At 41.4% G+C, this 20,097-nt stretch overlaps 1 protein-coding gene across 1 annotated transcript; it reads right to left on the bottom strand.

The window, feature by feature from the left end:
* Positions 1-14,056: 14,056 nt before the first annotated feature.
* On the bottom strand, positions 14,057-14,771 carry LOC119975591 (ferredoxin-2, mitochondrial-like; the record flags this gene model as incomplete). The annotated part of the gene is made up of 1 exon (XM_038815377.1): positions 14,057-14,771. A coding segment is annotated over one exon (537 nt), but the record flags the coding sequence as incomplete, so codon positions are not given.
* Positions 14,772-20,097: the final 5,326 nt, after the last annotated feature.

Below are 20,097 nucleotides of genomic sequence, written 5' to 3' on the forward strand. Positions count from 1 at the left end.
CCCGGAACGGCTTATGTTAAAATACATTTAAATAAGTACGACTTGTTGCAAACAGAGATGGGTCACCGAGCTTGTTTGGTGCACTATCGTTCCCTGCCTGAATAAACGATCGGAAACTCCTCTCAGATTACTGCTAATCGTCCGCTCATAGAGGGTATCGATAACAATAGGCATTGTCTGCAGGATACTCGGATCGGACACTGGGTTATCCTGCAAGATGGTAAGTATATTTTATTTACCACCTATAGTTAGTGCAGTAAGCCTAACGAACAGATGTCGGTGAGTATCAAAATCATTGAAGCACCAAATTAAAATAGATAAAATAATTTTTTTTCAACCATGTGATAAATGACAACTCAGACAAGGCAGTGACAGAGAGCGCGCTGAGGAGACGGAGCCAGCATGCAGCCTGCTGCCAGTGAGCACGGAGGCCAGGTTGTCTGCGAGAGGAAGCAGAGTCGCCCAGGCAGTCTGCTGCTAAAAAGCAAACAGCAGTTGAAGCTACACAGATCGAACCGGTCAATTCGTTGGTGGAAACGTGGAAATAAATTTACAAGCAGTGCGCAGCGAAAGATCGGGCAGAAGTGGTGCAATCATAATTGAGAAACTCTACCCGAGCCAGTGCGTGGTTACGAAGTGCGCAGTGATGGAATTCCGTTCGAAGGGGACTTCCTTCGTGTGTGGGTTCTCACGGGCGGTTTAAAAACAGCGAAACAAACAATTGATAAAATGCAGCTATCTCTTTCTCTCTCTTGGCGAATCAAGAACTTTATTGTTCTAAAACCAGTGAATGCCTGGAACATCTTTGCTGAAAACGTAAAATGGCACTGAATCGTGGAACCCAAAATGGACCATCAATGCAGAAAAGAGCTGGTGGGTAGCTGGTGGGTAGCTCAGAATAAGGACAAGAAGAAAAACGGGTAACGGTTTTCACAAGTTTTTATTTACAAATAATTAGACAAATGAATGCCAAAATCCAGAAAAGAACAACAACGAAAGGACCAAGAAAAGTACAGCACAGGAACAAGCCCTTTGCCCCTCCATGTCTACGCCGACCATTGAGCCTGTCTAACCTAAAACCTTTTATAATTCCGGGGTCCGTATCCGTCTATTTCCATCGTATTCATGTGTTTTGTGAGGACTCCCCTTACGCACCAACGTAACTGCTTCAACTACCTCCTCGGGTAGCGAGTTCTAACCTCTGTGTAAGAAACGCCGCTCGCATATCTCCTCTAAACTTCGCCCCTCGCCCCTTAAAGCCTATGTCCCCCATGCGGGGAAAATGCTTCTGACTATCCACTCTGTCCATGCCACTCATACATTTGGAGACTTCTATCAGGTCGCTCCTCAACCTCCATCATTCCAGTGAGAACAAACCAAGTTTATCCAACCTCTCGAGATAGCCAATGACCTTCAAACCCGGCAACATCTTGGTATATCTCTTCTGTACACTCTCGAAAGCCTTCACATCATCCTGGCCGAACTAATGTATGACTTGCGAATTTTTATAACCAATGAAGGCAATCATGCTATATACCTTCTTGGCTACCTTATCTACCTGCATTGCCACTTTTGGTGACCTGTGGGCCTGTGCACTCAGCTTCCTCTGCCTGTCAATACTCTAAAGGGTTCTGCCATTTACTGTATATTTCCTACCTGTATTAGACCTTGAAAAATGCGTTATCTTACATTTTTCCATATTAAACTGTCTGCCATCTCCATGCTCAAGTCTCTCACTGATCTATATTCTGCTGACAATCCTCATTGTTACTGCAATTAAACCACCGTTTGAGTCGTCCGCAAACTTACTGATCAGACCAGTTACACTTTTCGTCAAATCATTTATATTTATATTAACAGCAACAGTCCCAGCACTGATTCTTGTGGAACACCACGAGTCACAGCCCTGACAAAATACCTGAACAAATTTGGCTGAGCCTAAAAAACTGCCGTGACCAGGTTTGTAAAATTTAAATACAAGCAACATTTTATTACGTACAGGATTGTAAATAAACTGACTGACAAATGAAACATAATATCCCTTTCTAACTATCTCCATGCTCAACAACACACAAACAAACAGCTCAGAGGGGAAAAGGTGGCTGAGAGATAAAGAAAATATTAATAAAATAAAGGATAAAGGAACGGTGATACACATGTATGACTTGAGTTAAGGTCTTTCTGAAGTTCCGGCTTTCCATTCGGTACTTCCTCCCTATGCTCCTTCCAGGTACGAGATGGATTTTCCTGGAAACTTTGTCAGTTTCTCTGTAGATTCAGTGTCATTTCAAGTTTTCAGCAAAGATGTTCCAGGCATTCACTGGCTTTAGAACAATAAAGTTCTTGTTTCGCCAAGAGAGAGAAAGAGATACTGTTCATTCTCCATCCAAGGTCTCATCACTTCAACCCAGTTCTCTCATTAAGCATCGCGCAGGAACCAATCATTAATCATTGCCAGGCAGAATACTGTCCATTCTAACCCACAGGTTGTCAGTTAACCGACTTACTGTTAAACGAGTTTCACTAAGATTCACTAGATAGTGACAAAATTACAAAACCTTGGAAGACAATGTCCTGACAAGTAGGCTGCTTCAGCTCGAGTCCTCTGCTTAAATACATTCCAATTCTGGGTGCCTAGAACAAAAATAATAATCAAAGAAGGGAACAAATGATGCAACAGGAAGGACTCTTACAATATTAAAACAGTTGCCTTCAGTAAAGTCTATTTTAAGAATGTTGTACAGTAAAAAGACATATAAACAGCCCTACAGTAAAAACAACACTTGAACAATTCCCTACTATAAACAGTCATATAAAAAGTTTCCTACATTAAACAATCATCAAACAATTCCCTACATTAAACAGAGCCCCACGCAGACTCTTTATACAGTGCCCTACAGTAAACAAAGCACTACAGTAAGCAGTCTATCTAGTTCACAGCAGTAAACCGACAGCTAAACCGTCCCATACAGTAAACAGTCTATTTAAACAGGATAATACAGTAAACAGTCTATTTAATCAGTTCACTGGAATAAACAGTCATAAAAAGTGGGCACGACAGTAAAATCATACAAACAGTGCCCTGCAGCAAACAGTCTAGTTAAACAGTTCAATGCAGTAAACAGTCTATTTGAGCGTTTCACTACAGCCGAGTCAAATAACCAGTTTCCCCAGTTATATTATATTTAAAACGTCCACGACAGTAAACAGTAGACAGTGAACAGCCAAGTTAAACAGTGCCGTACAGGAAACAGTCACATAAGCGATTTTACACAGTAAATATTCAATTTAAACAGTGCCCCACAGTAATGTCTATTTAAACAGTGCCCTACAGTAAATAGTCATATAAACACCGACCTAGTGTAAATCATCATATAATAGTTCCCTACAGTAAACAGTGTAGTTAAACAGTATTCAAAGTTAGGGAGCAGAGTGGTGCAGTGGAAGCGTGCTAGGCCCATAACCCAGAAGTCGATAGATTGAAGTAATTATCTGCTAGTTATCTTTTAGGGCACCATGGTAGCATGATGTTTAGCACTGATGCTTCACAGTGCCAGGGTCCCAGATTCGATTCCCGACTTGGGTCACTGTGTGTAGAGTCTGCATTGTCTTCGCGTGTCTGCGTGGGATAACTCTGAATGCTCTGGTTTACTCCCACAAGTGCCAAAAGACGTGCTTGTTTGGTGAATTGGACATTCTGAATTGTTACTCAGTGTACCCGAAGAGGCGCCAGAATATGGCAACTGGGGCGTTTCAATGTAACTTCACTGCAGTGTTAATGTAAGCCTACTTGTGACAATAAAGATTATTATTAATAAGTAAAAAATCTATTAACAGTCTATTCCAACCATTTCCTAAGGTAAACGGAGTACCTAAACCTTTTTTTTAAACAGTTCATGACAGCAAAGTCTATATATACAGTGTCCTCATGTAAACAATCATATAGACAATGCCTGAGTGTAAATCATCATATCCCAGTGCCCTACAGTAAACAGTCTATTTGAACAGTGTTTTACAATAAACAGTCTGTTTAAACAGTTCCCTACAATAAACAGTCTATTTCAAAAGTGCCCGACAGTAAACAGACTATTTCAACAGTTTCCTCCAATAAACAGTCCATTTCAACAGTGCCCTACAGTTATCAGTCTATTTCAACAGTGCCCTACAGTAAGCAGGCTATTTCAACAGTGCCCTATAGTTATCAGTCTATTTAAACAGTGCCTAACAGTAAACTGTCTATTTAAATAATGCCCTACAGGGCAGTCTATTTAAACAGTGCCCTACAGTAAAAAGTCATACAGACAATGCTCGAGTGTAAATCGGCACATAACAGTTCCCAACAGTAAACAGTGTAGTTAAACAGTACCCGACAGTAAACAGGGTATTTAAATAGTGCCCTATTGTAAAAAGTCTATTTAAACAATGCCCTACAATAACGAGTCCTTTAGACAACGCCTGAGCGTAACTCAACATATAGCAGTTCCCTGCAGTAAACAGTCTATTTACACAGTGCATTACAGCAAACAGTCTGTTTAAACAGTTCCCTACAATAAAGTCAATTTCAACCGCCCGCTTCAGTAAACTGTCTATTAAAACAGTGCCCTACATTAAACACTCTATTTCAACAGTTCCCTACTGGACAGTCTATTTCAACAGCGCCCTACATTAAACAGTCTATTTAAACAGTGCCCTACAATAAACAGTCATATAAACAAGATCCTTTTGTAAATCGTCATATACCAATTCCCCACAGTAAACAGTTTATTTCAACATAACCCTATAGCAACCGGTCTCTTTAAACAGTGCCCTACAGTAAGCAGTCTATTTAAAGAGTGCCCGACAGTAAAAAGTTGATTTAAACAGTGTTGGACGTTAGGGAGCAGAGCGGAACAGCGGAAGCATGCGGGGCCCATAACCCAGAGGTCGATGCATAGAAACTATTCTATGCCAGTTATCTTTTCGGACGGCATGGTAGCATAGTGGTTAGCACTTTTACTTCAGAGAACCAGGGTTCGATTCAAGACTTGGGATCTGTCTGTGTGCAGACTGCATGTCCTCCCCGTGTCTGCTTGTGTTTACTCCGGATGCTCTGGTTTCCTCCGACAATTCCCAAATGTCGTGCTTGTTTGGTGAATTGGACATTCTGAATTCTTCTTCAGTGTACCCGTACAGGCAGCGGAATGTGGCAACTGGGGGCTTTTCACTGTAACATCATTACAGTGTTAATGCCAGCCTACTTGTGACAATAAAGATTATTATAAAGAAGTAAGTAATCTATTAACTGTCTGGATATAGATAGGGTATAGATCCTATCAGTCAAGATAGTAAGTATATTTTATTTACCACCTACAGTTAGTGCAGTATGCCTAACGAAAAGAGTTTGGTGAGTATCAAAATCATTAAAGCACCAAATTAAAATAGATAAAATATTTTTTTTTCAAACATGTGATAAATGACAACTCAGACAAGGCCGTGACAGACAGCGCGCTGAGAGGAGGCGGAGCAGAGCATTCAGTCATTTGGACAGTGCCTGAGTGTAAATAATCATATACCAATTCCCAACACTAAACAGTCTATCTAAGCAGTGCTTAACAGTAAACAGCCTATTTAAATAGGTCCCTACAGTAAATAGTCTGTTTCAATAGTGCCCTATAATATTTCAACAGTGCCTACAATTAAACAGTCTATTTCAACAGTGCTCAACAGTAAACAGTTTACTTAAATGGCGCCCTGCAGTGAACAGTCTATTTAAACAGTGCCCTATAATAAACTGTATATTTCAACAGTGTCTGACAGTCAACAGTCTATTGAAACTATGCGCTACATTAAATGGTCTATTTAAACAGTGCCCTACAGTAAACAGACTAATTAAATAGTGTCCCTCTGTAAACAGTCTATTTAAACAGTGCCCTACAGTAAACAATCATATTGACAATACCCAAGTGAAAATCATCATAAGCAGTATGACGTGCCCTATAAGCAGTGACCTGCAGTAAACAGTCTATTTAAACAGTGCTCTACATTAAACAATCTATTTCAACAGTGCCCTTCAGTAATCAGTCTATTGAGGTCGATTGTTAGAAACCATTCTCTGCCTGCTTTCTTTTAGGATGGCACGGCAGCACAGTGATTAGTTACATTACAGCACCAGGGTACCGGGTTTGATTCCGGGCTTGTCTATGTGGAGTCTTCACGTCCTCCCCGTGTCTGCGTGTGTTTACTCTGGATGCTCTGGTTTACTCCCACAAGTCCCAAAAGACTTGCTTGTTTGTTGTTTTGACTTTATGAATTATCCCTCAGTGTACCCGAACACACACAGGAATGTGGCAACTAGTGGCTTTTCACAGTAGTGTTAATGTAAGAATACTTGTGACAATAAAGAATATTATTAATAAGTAAACAAAATATTAACGTGTATTTCAACAGTGCCCTAAGGTAAACAGTGTACGAAAACAGTCAGAACAGTAGTCTATATAAACAGTGATCTAAAGTAAACAGTCATATAGACAAAGCCTGAGTGTAAATCATCATATACCAGTTCCCTACAGTCAATAGGCTTTTTAAATAGGGCTTTGCAGTAAATTGTCTATTTAAACTGTTTTCTACAATAAAGTCTATTACAACAGTGCCCTGCAGTAAAGTCTATTTAAACTGTGCCTTGCGTCAGTCTATTTCAACAGTGCTCGATAATAATCATACTATTTAAGCAGTTCCCTACAATGAACAGTCTATTTCAACAGTGCCCTACATTAAATAGTCAAATAAGCAACATCCTTGTGTAAATCGTCAGAAACCAGTTCCCTACAGTAAACAGTTCATTTCAACAGAATCCTACAGCACCGATTTCTTTAAACAGTGCCCTACAGTAAGCAGTCTATTTAAAGAGTGCCCAACAATAAACAGTCTATTTCAACAGTGCCCTGCAGTAACAGTCATATAAGCAACATCCTTGTGTAAATCGTCATATACCTCTTCCCTACAGAAAACAGTTTATTTCAACAGAAGCCTATAGCAACCAATCTCTTTAAACAGTGCTCTACAGTAAGCAGTCTATTTAAAGAGTGCCCGACAGTAAAAAGTCTATTTAAACAGTGTTGGAAGTTAGATAGCAGAGTGGCACAGCGGAAGCATGCTGGGCCCATAACACAGATGTCGATGGATAGAAACTATTCTATGCCAGTTATGTTATAGAGCGGTATGGTAGCACAGTGGTTAGATCTGTTACTTCACAGCACCAGGCTACCGGGTTTGATTCCCGACTTGGGTCACTATCTGCGTGCAGACTGCATGTCCTCCCCGTGTCTGCGTGTGTTTACTCCGGATGCTCTGGTTTCCTCCGACAATTCCCAAATGACGTGCTTGTTTGGTGTATTGGACATTTTGAATTCTCCTTCAGTGTACCCGAACAGTCGTCAGAATGTGGAAACTGGGGACTTTTCACTGTAACATCATTGCAGTGTTAATGGCCGCCTACTTGTCACACTAAAGATTATTATAAAGAAGTAAGCAATCTTTTAGCCGTTTATTTCAACCTTGCTCCAAGGTAAAAAGTTTATGTAAACAGTTCACTACAGTAAAGTCTGTATAAAGTGTCCTAAAGTAAACAGTCATATAGACAGTGCCTGGGTGTAAATCATCATATACCAATTCCCTACAGTAAACAGTCTATTTAAGCAGTGCTTGAGGTAAACAGTCTATTTTAAAAGGTGCCTGCAATAAATAGTCTGTTTGAATAGTGCCCTACAGGAAATAGTCTATTTCAACAGTGTCCTACACAAAACAGTCTATTTAAACAGTGCCCTACAGTAAACTGTCTATTTCAACAATGCCCAACAGTAAACAGTGTATTTAAATGGTGCCCCACAGTAAATAGTCTATTTGAACAGTGCCCAACAGTAAAATGACATATAGACAACGCCCTAGTGTAAATCGGCATATAACATTTCCCAACAGTCAACAGTCTATTGAAACTATGCGCTACATTAAACGGTCTATTTATACAGTGCCCTACAGTAAACAGACTAATTAAATAGTGCCCTTCTGTAAACAGTCTTTAAACAATGCCCTACAGTAAACAACCATATTGACAATGCCGAAGTGAAAATCGTCATAAGCCTGCTGTAGACAGTCTATTTAAACAGTGCCCTACATTAAACAGTCTATTTCAACAGTGCCCTTCAGTAATCAGTCTATTTAACAGTTCCCTGCAGTAAACAGTTTATTTCAACAGTACCCTACAGTAAACGATCACTTTAAACAGTAAGCAGTCTATTTAAACAGAGTCCAACAGTAAAGTCTATTTAAACAGTCTTACTTAGGGAGCAGAGTGGCACAGTGGAAGCATGCTGGGCCCATAACCCAGAAGTCGATTAGCAGGAACCATTCTCTGCCTGTTTTCCTTTCGGATGGCATGGCAGCACAGTGGTTAGCTGCTTCACAGCACCAGAGTACCGGGTTCGATTCCGGGCTTGTCTGTGTGGGGTCTGCAAGTTCTCCCCGTGTCTGCATATCTTTACTCCGGATGCTCTGGTTTCCTCCCACAAGTCCCAAAATACCTGCTTGTTCGTCGTTTGACTTGATGAATTATCCCTCAGTTCACTCAAACAGACGCCCAAATGTGGCAACTAGTGGCTTTTCCCTGTAGTGTTAATGTAAGAATTCCTGTGACAATAAGGATTATTATTAATAAGTGAACAAACTATTAACAGTCTATTTCAACGGTGCCCTAAGGTAAACAGTGTACGTAAATAGTCACTACAGTAGTCTATATAAACAGTATCCTAAAGTAAGCAGTCATATCGACAACGCCTGAGTGTAAATCATCATATACCAGTTCCCTACAGTCAACAGGCTTTTTAAATAGTGCTTTGCAGCAAACTGTCTATTTAAACAGTTCTCTACAATAAACAGTCTATTTCAACAGTGCCCTGCAGTAAAGTCTATTTAAACAGTGCCCTACACCAAACAGTCCGTTTCAACAGTGCTCGACAATAATCATAATATTTATGCAGTTCCCTACAATAAACAGTCTATTTCAACAGTGCCCTACAGTAAACAGTCATATAAGCAACATCCTTGTGTAAATCATATACTTGTTCCCTACAGTAAACAGTTTATTTCAACAGAGCCCTACAGCAAACGATCTCTTTAAACAGTACCCTACACGAAGCAGTCTATTTAAAGAGTGCCCGACAGTAAAAAGTCAATTTAAACAGTGTTGGAAGTTAGATATCAGAGAGGCACAGCGGACGCATGCTGGGCCCATTACCCAGACGTCGATGGATAGAAACTATTCTATGCCTGTTATCTTTTAGGACGGCATGGTAGCACAGTGGTTAGCACTGTTACTTCACAGCACCAGGGTACCAGGTTCGATTCCCGACTTGGGTCACTGTCTGTGTGCAGACTGCATGTCCTCCCCGTGTCTGTGTGTGTTTACTCCGGATGCTCTGGTTTCCTCTGACAATTCCCAAATGATCTGCTTGTTTGGTGAATTGGACATTCTGAATTCTCTTTCAGTGTACCCGAACAGGCGGCGGAATATGGCAACTGGGGTCTTTTCACTGTAACATCATTGCAGTGTTAATGTCAGCCTACTTGTGACAATAAAGATTATTATAAAGAACTGAACAATCTATTAACAGTCTATTTCAACCCAAGGTAAACAGTTTACGGAAATAGTTCTCTCCAGTAAAGTCTATATAAAGTGTCCTAAAGTAAACAGTCATATAGACAGTGCCTGAGTGTAAATCATCATATACCAATTCCCGACACTAAACAGTCTAGCTAAGCAGTGCTTGACAGTAAACAGTCTATTTAAACAGGTCCCTACAATAAATAGTCTGTTTCTATAGTGCCCTATAGTAAACAGTCTATTTCAACAGTGTCCTACAGTAAAAAGTCTATTTCAACAGTGCCCTACAGTAAACTGTCTATTTCAACAATGCCCTACAGTAAACAGTCTATTTAAATGGTGCCAGGCAGTAAACAGTCTATTTAAACAGTGTCCTACAGCAAAAAGTGTATTTAAATAGTGCCCTTCTGTAAACAGTCTATTTACACAATGCCCTGCAATGAACAATCATATCGACATCGTCCTAGTGAAAATCGTCATAAACGAGTTCCCTACAGTAAACAGTCAATTTAAACAGTTCCCGAAAATAAACAGTCTATTTCAACAGTGCCCTACAGTAAACAGTCTATTTAAATAGTGTCCAACAGTAAAATGACATATATACAACGCTCTAGTGTAAATCGGCATATAACAGTTCCCAACAGTAAACAGTCTATTGAAACCATGCGCTACATTAAACGGTCTATTTAACAGTAAACAGACTAATTAAATAGTGCCCTTCTGTAAACAGTCTATTTAAACAATGCTCTACAGTAAACAATCATATTGACAATGCCCAAGTGAAAATCGTCATAAGCCAGTTCCCTGCAGTAAACAGTCTATTTAAAAGTGCCCTACATTAAACAGTCTATATCAACAGTGCCCTTCAGTAATCGGTCTATTTAACAGTTCCCTAAAGTAAACAGTTTATTTCAACAGTACCCTACAGTAAACGGTATCTTTAAACAGTAAGTAGTCTATTTAAACAGTATCCAACAATAAAGTCTAAATCAGTAAACAGTCTTCGAAGTTAGGGAGCAGAGTGGCACAGTGGAAGCATGCTGGGCCCATAACCCAGAGGTCGATTGTTAGAAGCCATCCTCTGCCTGTTTTCTTTTAGGATGGCATAGCAGCACAGTGGTTAGCTACTTCACAGCACCGGGGTACTGGGTTTGATTCCGGGCTTGTCCGTGTGGAGTCTGCACGTCCTCCCCATGTCTGCGTGTCTTTACTTCAGATGCTCTGGTTTCCTCCCACAAGTCCCAGAAGACCTGCTTATTTGTTGTTTTGACTTTATGAATTATCCCTCAGTGTACACGAACAGGCGCCGGAATGTGGCAACTGGCAGCTTTTCACTGTAGTGTTAATGTAAGAATACTTGTGACAATAAAGATTATTATTAATTAGTAAACAGTCTATTTCCTACTGTGCCCTAAGGTAAACAGTGTACGTAAACAGTCACTACAGTAGTCTATATAAAGTGTCCTAATGTAAATGGTCATACAGACAACGCCTGAGTGTAAATCATCATATACCAGTCCCCTACAGTCAACAGGCTTTTTAAATAGTGCTTTGCAGTAAATTGTCTATTTAAACAGTTCTGTACAATAAACAGTCTATTTCATCAGTGCCCTGCAGAAAAGTCTAGTTGAACAGTGCCCTTCATCAGTCTATTTGAACAGTGCTCGACAATAATAATACTATTTATGTAGTTCACTACAATAAACAGTCTATTTCAACAGTGCCCTACAGTAAGCAGTCTATTTCAACAGTGCACTACAGTAAACAGCCTATTTAAACAGTGCCCCACACTAAGGAGTCTATTTCAACTGTGCCCTCTAGTAAACAGTCCAGTTCATCAGTGTCTGACAATAAACAGCCTATTTAAAAATGCCCTACAGTGAAGAGTCACAGTGACATTTCCTCAATGTAAATCGTCATATACCAGTTCCCAACAGTAAACAGAACTATTTAAACAGTATTTTGCAGCAAACAGTCGATTGAAACAGTTCCCTACAATGAACAGTCTATTTCAACAGTGCCCTTCAGTAATCAGTCTATTTAAACAGTTCACTCCAATAAACAATTTATTTCAACAGTGCCCGACAGTAAACAGACAATTTTAACAGTGCCCTACAGTAAACCATCTATTTAAACAGTGCCCTACAGTAAACAGTCACATCAACAACGTCTTCGTGTAAATCGTCAGATACCAGTTCCCTACTGTAAACCGTTTCTTTCAACAGTACCCGACAGTAAACGGTCTCTTTAAATAGTGCCCAACGTTAAGAAGTCTATTTACACAGTGCCCTACAGTGAACAGTCTATTTAAACGGTGTTCGAACTTAGGGAACAGATAGGGGCAGTGAAAGCATACCCCAGAGGTCGATTGATAGAAATTATTCTCTGCCAGTTGTCTTTTAGGACAGCACGGTAGCACAGTGGTTAGCACTGTTTGTTCGCATCATGTGAGTATCGGGTTCGACTCCCGTTGTAGGTCACTGTCTGTGTGGAGCCTGCACATACTCCCCGTGTCTGCGTGAGTTTACCCTGAATGCACAGGTTTCCTCCCACAAGTCCCAAAAGAAGTGCTTCTTTGGTGAATTAGACATTCTGAATTCTCCCTCAGTGTAACCGAACAGGTGCCGGAATGTGGCAACTGGGAACTTTTCACTGCATCTTCATTGCTGTATTAATGTAAGTAGATATGTGACAATATAGATTATTATTAATAAGTAAACAATCTATAGATAGTCTATTTCAACCATGCCCGAAGGTAAACAGTGTACTATACATTTCACTATAGCCAAATCTATATAAACAGTGTCCAACAGTAAACAGTCAGATAGACAACACCTGAGTGCAAATCAACATATACTAGTTTCCTACAGTAAGCAGTCTATTTGAACAGTGCTTTACGGTAAACTTTCTATTTAAACAGTTCCCCCCAATAAAAAGTCTATGTCAACAGTGCCTGACAGTAAACAGTCTATTTCAACAGTGCCCCATGGGAAAGTCTATTTCAACAGTGCCCTACAGTAAAGTCTATTTCAACAGTGCCCCACGGGAAAGTCTATTTCAACAGTGCCCTACAGTAAGCAGTCTATTTCAACAGTGCCCCACGGGAAAGTCTATTTCAACAGTGCCCTACTGTAAAGTCTATTTCAACAGTGCCCCACGGGAAAGTCTATTTCAACAGTGCCCTACAGTAAGCAGTCTATTTCAACAGTGCCCTTCAGTAAGCAGTCTATTTCAACAGTGCCCCACGGGAAAGTCTATTTCAACAGTGCCCTACAGTAAAGTCTATTTCAACAGTGCCCTTCAGTAAACAGTCTATTTCAACAGTGCTCTATCCTAGTCAGTCTATTTCAACAGTGCCCTACATTAAACAGTCTATTTCAACAGTGCCCTTCCATAAGAAAATCTATTTAAACAGTTCTCGACAATAAACAGTCTATTTCAACAGTGCCCGACAGTAAAGTCTATTTAAACAGTGCCCTACAGTAACCAGTCTATTTAAACAGTTCCCTACAGTAAACAGGCTATTTGAATGGTGCCCTACGCTAAGCAGTCTCTTTAAACAATTCCCGTCTGTAAAATGTCGATTTCAACAGTTGCCTCCAGTAAAGAATCGATTTAAATATGCCCTACGGTAAACAGTCGATTTAAATGAAAGAATGAATGGCAACAGTAGTTGAGAACATTGAGAACATTGCTGTTTGAGAGGTCTTTCCGCTGGCTATCCACACACCCAGTGTGACTTGGATAAGCTGGTCTCTGGAGGAGTCTGCAGAGGGTTACAAAGCAGAGCTCAACCTGGGTGAGATATTGGCCACTTCTGGGTTCACAGGTCAGTGGGAGAGGAGGGATCTCACTTTGGGACGTTGATGAATTATTCCGAGTCTCGGCCTTGAACTGTCTGGTACCAAAATCCCAGAGAACCTAGTGAATCCATTCTGTGCATCATAACTCACACAATTTCACTGGGATACCCTGCAGAGATCTGTACTCTCTGACAGCAGAGCTCAATCTCTATCCTTCTGAAAAACTTTGACCTCAAAACTCTTTTTGCTGTGTCAAGAAATTTCTCAAGAAACCACTGCAGCCACCGCACCTCCTGCGTTCTAAGTTAATTTGTGCATTTATGCTCAGGAACCATTGGCCCCTTCACCATAAAGGAGTCAATTTACAGCATTCCAGATTCCAGTACTGCTGCTCGTGGCTTTACAAAGCTCAAGTGAACAAACGGCACTTTCCCAAATCGCAAAACTTAGTCCCATCTGATGGATGCCACTTTAATGGTGCTAATAGCAGTGGTTAGAACAGGGGTGAGACAGGAGAAGACACACTGCTTGGAAATCCTCAGAGAGGTTGTGGGAGAGAGTAAGACGGGGAGTGAGACTGGAGGGAATGAAGGGGGAATACTGAGTGACTTTTGCCCTTGCATTTCTTGCAGCCCGTCTTCTCTCCAACGGCACACTAACAAATTGATTGCACTGTCCCTCTCTGCCCCCGCCTCGAGGTAAAACTGACTGCCCATTAGGTGCTGCTCCGTCACGTTCAAAGCATTACTGGAATGATGCGATTTTCCCGATACACCACACGTCCCAGCAATTAGCCATCAATGGGGCTTTGGCACATGCCCATCAACATAGAAGTTCCTGGTGATTTTTGGCAGCGTCAGCTCCATGCCTTCTAACTCTTTGGTGAGGATGACCTGACACCCCAGCCGGGAGTTGAGCTGCAGGACTGGTGCCATGTCCAACATGTCTTCCTCCCTTTCAACGGCTTCAGGCAGTTTATCGAAATGCTCTTCATCCACATACACGTGGCAGGTTGAACAGGCGAGTGAGGCTTCACATGCACCCTCCAGATCAATCCCATTTTCATGAGCCAAGTGCAGTATATTGTCGCCCACCTTCCCCTTCACAGGAATCCGACGCCCTGATCGGTCAATAAAGGTTACATTTACAACATCCGTCAGATTCTCAGATTTCTGGCTTGTGAAGTCACAATGATCGGGATCCGGGCCTGTGTGGAGATCCCGGGCCGGGGCCCTGAGCCGCCTGTCCTGGCGATGTCCCAGCGGGGACCCCGGCCCGGGCCCCCGGGGAGCCGCTCTGAGCCTCAGGGCCCAGCAGAGGCCCCGCCGCAGCCAAAGAAAGAAAATTAACCATCAACTTCAAAGATGGTTTCATATTTCAACTTTTCAGTTGCCCATTAATAACAATTGAAAATAAACATACATATTTTTAAAACAAAACCAAACCAAGCAAACATTGATAATAATATGGGCCATTTTAGTTCTTCTTCTTCAACCACTGAACCTGCCTCTCTTCATCACGTTCGTGACAAAGCATCGGCTATCATATTTTCTCGTCCTGTCACATGTATACTTTTTAAGTGAAATGGCTGTAATAATAAACTCAATCGAAAGAGTCTGGCATTTTTAATCCTGAATCGCTCCAATGGATTATGATCAGTACATATAATTGTTTCAGACAAATTGCTGGTAACATAAACATTAAAATGTTGCAACGCCAGCACTAAGCTCAAAGTCTTCTTTTCAATTGTTGAATGCTTCTTCTGGTGATCATTTAATTTCTTGGAAAACTATCCAATAGGCCGCTCTTTTCTTTTGTAATCTTCTTGCAAGAGCACAGCACCGACAGCTACATCACCCGCATCGACAGCCACCTTGAATCATTTTGTGGCATTTGGGGTGGCCAACACAGAAGCAGTGGTTAACCCAGACTTCAGACCATCAAATGTCTGAAAACACTCTGCCGCCCACTGAAATGTGCTACGCTTCTTCAGCAAGTCCATCAGTGGAGCAACCACGCTGCTACATTTCGCAACAAAGTTAAGGTAAAAGCGACTCATGCCAAGAAATCACATTATTTCCCTCTGTGTCGAGGGTATTGGAAACTGCCCAATAGCTTTTGTTTTCACATCCTGTGGGATCATTTGACCATGTCCAATTGTATGATCAAGGAACGTGACTTGGACTTTTCCAAACACACTTTTGACTTGGTTTACCACCACATAGAAATGTTCTTTCCATGTCTGACTAAAAATCACCAGATCGTTAATGTATACCGCACAATTAGGTAATTCTGAAATGACATTGTTAGTTAACTGTTGAAATGTGGTTGGGGCGTCTTTCATGCCAAATGACATAACTTTAAATTGGTATACACCATTTGGAGTCCAAAAGCTGAAATCTCTTTCGCCCTTTCGGATAAAGGTACCTGCCAGTAACTTTTAAGTACATTTAGTTTGGAGATAAAAGCTGAATGTCCCACCGTCTTAATGCAGTCCTCCAGCTGTAATATGGGATAAGAGTCTGTTTATGTAACTACATTCACCTTTCTATAGTCCACACACAACTGTTGGGTACCGTCCGGTTTCAGTGCCATCACTATGGGCGAGGTCCATTGGCTGCAATCCACTTCAATTATGCCATTGTTAAGCATAATTTCAATTTCTTTTTGAACTTGTGCCACTTTTATAGCGTTACATCTGTGTGGATGTTGTTTGATTGGAACAGTATTTCCCACATCTACATCATGTGTAACCATTTTATTACTTCCCAATAAGTAATTACAGGTCGGCGCAACATCGAGGGCCGAAGGGCCCGTACTGCGCTGTAATGTTCTATGTTCTATTTGATTTGATTTATTATTGTTACATGTATTAGCATACATGTGATATTGCCTATGTGATATTGCCTATGTGATATTGTCATGGGAATGTCACTTTAAGAAATGTTTGTCTTCTCAAGTGGCTGCAGTGATATCAGTGTGTGCGTGGAGCTGGGCTCTGGTTCTGCTTTTTACTTTAGTTTTGAGCTGGAAGCTGTTTGTGGCTCTAAGTTTTAGTTTCATTTTGAGTTGGCGAGCTACATTTAAGCAAGGAGGTATTTTTTAGTCTCTCTGTCTGCATGCTAAAGAATGTCTCCAGATCACTTGATGATTTCTATGTTCTATTATGGATGAAAATGGAATAGTGTAGGTCAGATAGGCTTCAGATGATTTCACAGGTCGGCGCAACATCGTAGGCCGAAGGGCCCGTACTGCGCTATAATGTTCTATGTTCTATTTGATTTGATTTATTATTGTCACATGTATTAGCATACAGTGAAAAGTATTGTTTCTTGCATGCTGTACAAACAATGCAGATCATACACAGGGAAGGAAGGAGAGACCACAGTATATAATGTTACCGTTATAGCAAAATGTAGAGAAAAGGTCAAATTAATACAAATTAGGTCCAGTTAAAAGTCTGATGGCAGTAGGCAAGAAGCTATCCTTGAGACGGTTTATACGCGAACTCACACTTTGGTATATTTTTCCTGATGGAAGAAGGTGGAAGAGAGTATGTCCGGGGTACGTGGGGTCGCTAATCAGGCTGGCTGCTTTTCCGAGGCAGCGGGAATTATAGATAGAGTCAATGGATGGGAGGCTGGCTTGTGTGATGGACTGGGCTACATTCACAACATGTTGTAGTTTATGTGGTCTTGGGCAGAGCAGGATCCATACCAAGCTGTGATACAACCAGAAAGAATGCTTTCTATGGTGCATCTGTAGAAATTGGTGAGATTCGCAGCTCACATGCCAAATTTAATAATAATAATAATAATAACTTATTGTCACAATGTGAAAAGCCCGTTGTCGCCACATTCTGGCACCTGTTTTGCGAGGCTGGTACGGGAATTGAACCCGCGCTGCTGGCTGTTTTCTGCATTACAAGCCAGAGATTTCGCCCACTGTTTTTCCCTAAGTATTTCCTTAGTCTTCTGAGAAAGTAGAGTCGTTGGTGGGCTTTCTTAACTACAGTGTCAGCATGGAGGGACCAGGACAGGTTGTTGATGATCTGGGAACCGAACAACTTGAAGCTCTCGACTCTTTCTACTTCATTCCCATTGATGCAGACAGGGTCACGTTCTCCACTACGCTTCCTGATGTCAATGACAATCTTCTTCATTTTGTTGACATTGAGGGAGATATTATTGTCGTCGCACCAGTTCACCAGATTCTCTCTCTCTCATTCCTGTACTCTGTCTCATTGTTTGAGATCCGACCCACCACGGTGGTATCATCAGTAAATTTGAAAATCGAGTTGGAGGGGAATTTGGCCACAGTCATAGGTGTATAAGGAGTATAGTCGGGGGCTGAGGACACATCCTTATGGGGCACCAGTGTTGAGGATTTCATAGAATTTACAGTGCAGAAGGAGGCCATTCGGCCCATCGAGTCTGGACCGGCTCTTGGAAAGAGCACCCGACCCAAGGTCAACACCTCCACCCTATCCCAATAACCCAGTAACCCCACCCAACACTAAGGGCAATTTTGGACACTAAGGGCAATTTATCATGGCCAATCCACCTAACCTGCACATCTTTGGACTGTGGGAGGAAACCGGAGCACCCGGAGGAAACCCACGCACACACAGGGAGGATGTGCCGACTCCGCACAGACAGTGACCCAGCGGGGAATCGAACCTGGGACCCTGGAGCTGTGAAGCCATTGTGCTATCCACAATGCTACCATGCTGCCCAATCGCTTATTGTCACGAGTAGGCTTCAAATGACGTTACTGTGAAAAGCCCCTACTCACCACATTCCGCCGCCTGTTTGGGGAGGCTCTTACGGGAATCGAACCGTGATGTTAGCTTGCTTGGTCTGCTTTCAAAGCCAGCGATTTAGCCTGGTGCTACACAGCTCCTAATCGGGGAGGAGGTTTTGTTGCCTATCCTTACGGATTGTGGCCTGTGGGCTAGAAAGTTCAGGATCCAGTCCAGAGGGAGGAGCCGAGGCCAAGGTCACGGAGTGCGGAGATGAGTTTCATTGGAATGTGTAATTGATAATATGGAAAGATGTGTCATTTGAAGCATGGAAGTCTGGCAATATCTGGTCTGAGAGAAACATGAGCGGATACAGGGAAAGGTCCCACGAATGGTTAACAGCAGCTGCAAAGAGCAGGATTATAAAATGCAGATTCCTTCTCCTAAACAGGAGCTTTGTATGAAGCTAAAAACAATGGTTCATACCTTCATTGAAATTAACTATCTTAGTAAGCATCTCGAAAAGCATGGATGAGGGTTTGAGTTGAGCTAGGTGATAAATGTAAACCTTTCAAGTTATAACCAAATGGATTTTAGCATACAGCTAAAAGCAATGTTTCACACCTTCATTGAAATTAACTATCTTAGTAAGCAGCTGGAAGAAAGGATGAGGTTCAGTTGAATTTGGTGACAATTCTAGGTGTGAAGTTCTGCCGATATCAGGTAAATTAAAGAAAACTGGTGACAACCTGTCTACGAGAAACATAATTTAAAGCTAAAATCAAAGTCAAAATTATGAGCTGAGGCCTCAATTGGAAAATAACACTATAGAAATGACAGAAACCAAAATTCACACCTCTATTGAGACCAAAGCATTTTTGAATATCACAAAGAAACTTTGAACATCACAAAGGAAACAATGTAATCAGAGACCTGAGAGGTGAGATATTAGAATGTTTAGATCAAAGATACTTTTTACAATCAAAGTGAAATAAAAGTTACTTTACAATAAAGTTATAGAAACTTAATATCTGTTAGAAAGCGAATATAAACCCAGAGACCAACGCAGGAACTACCAGAACTCAGAGAGAGGAGAGAAGCAGAAAAGGAACAAGAGAAGCAAGCAGAGTCAGCTTACAGTCAGTTCGGTACATTGGAAAGATAGGACATAGCAACCGAGCTCACCAGTGAATACATCTAAAGAAGTTCAGATTTTAAAGAAGATTGATTGTCAAGTTGGGCCTGAAGGTCCCTTCAGCCAACCAGAAGGATTCAGAAGCAAGATCTTTTTACCTTTCTGTATTGAAAGTGATTCCAGCTTATAAAAGAAAAATGTAATAATAAAATAACTTAAAAATTTAACCTGAAACAGTGGTTATTATCCTACTTTACTTACTTAGCAACGCAGGACCCAGGATATCAATGCTACTAAGGGGTAAGTAGGTAAAATTTTTGGGTGAAGGTATGGGTTATACTGGGGGATAACTTGAAAATATAGTTTGACCTGAATAGCACCCACCAAAGCCTGCATCGGAGTCAGGAAGTGAGAATCCCTGTTCACCATTGAGAATGTCGGCCCTTTTTGGTATAGGGGGACTTCTAAGAATAGTGGTGAGTTTTCAACAACAATTGATGGTGTTGAAGGCTGAGCAGTAGTATAAATAGGAGTCTGACATAGGTGGCTTTGTTATCTAGGTGTTCCAGGGTAGAGTGCAGGGGCATGGGGATGGTGTCTGCTGTGGACCTGTTGCAGCAGTCGGCGAACTGTAGTAGATCAAAGCAATCTGGGGGCTGGAGTTGATTCATGCCATGACAAACCTTTCAAAGCACTTAATGATGATGGATGTCAGAGCCACTGGACGATAGTCATTAAGGTACGCTGCTTGGCTTTTTTTTGGTACAGGCATGATGATCGTCTT

The sequence above is a fragment of the Scyliorhinus canicula genome, chromosome 13 (genome assembly GCF_902713615.1).
Source record: "Scyliorhinus canicula chromosome 13, sScyCan1.1, whole genome shotgun sequence".
NCBI lineage: Eukaryota > Metazoa > Chordata > Chondrichthyes > Carcharhiniformes > Scyliorhinidae > Scyliorhinus > Scyliorhinus canicula.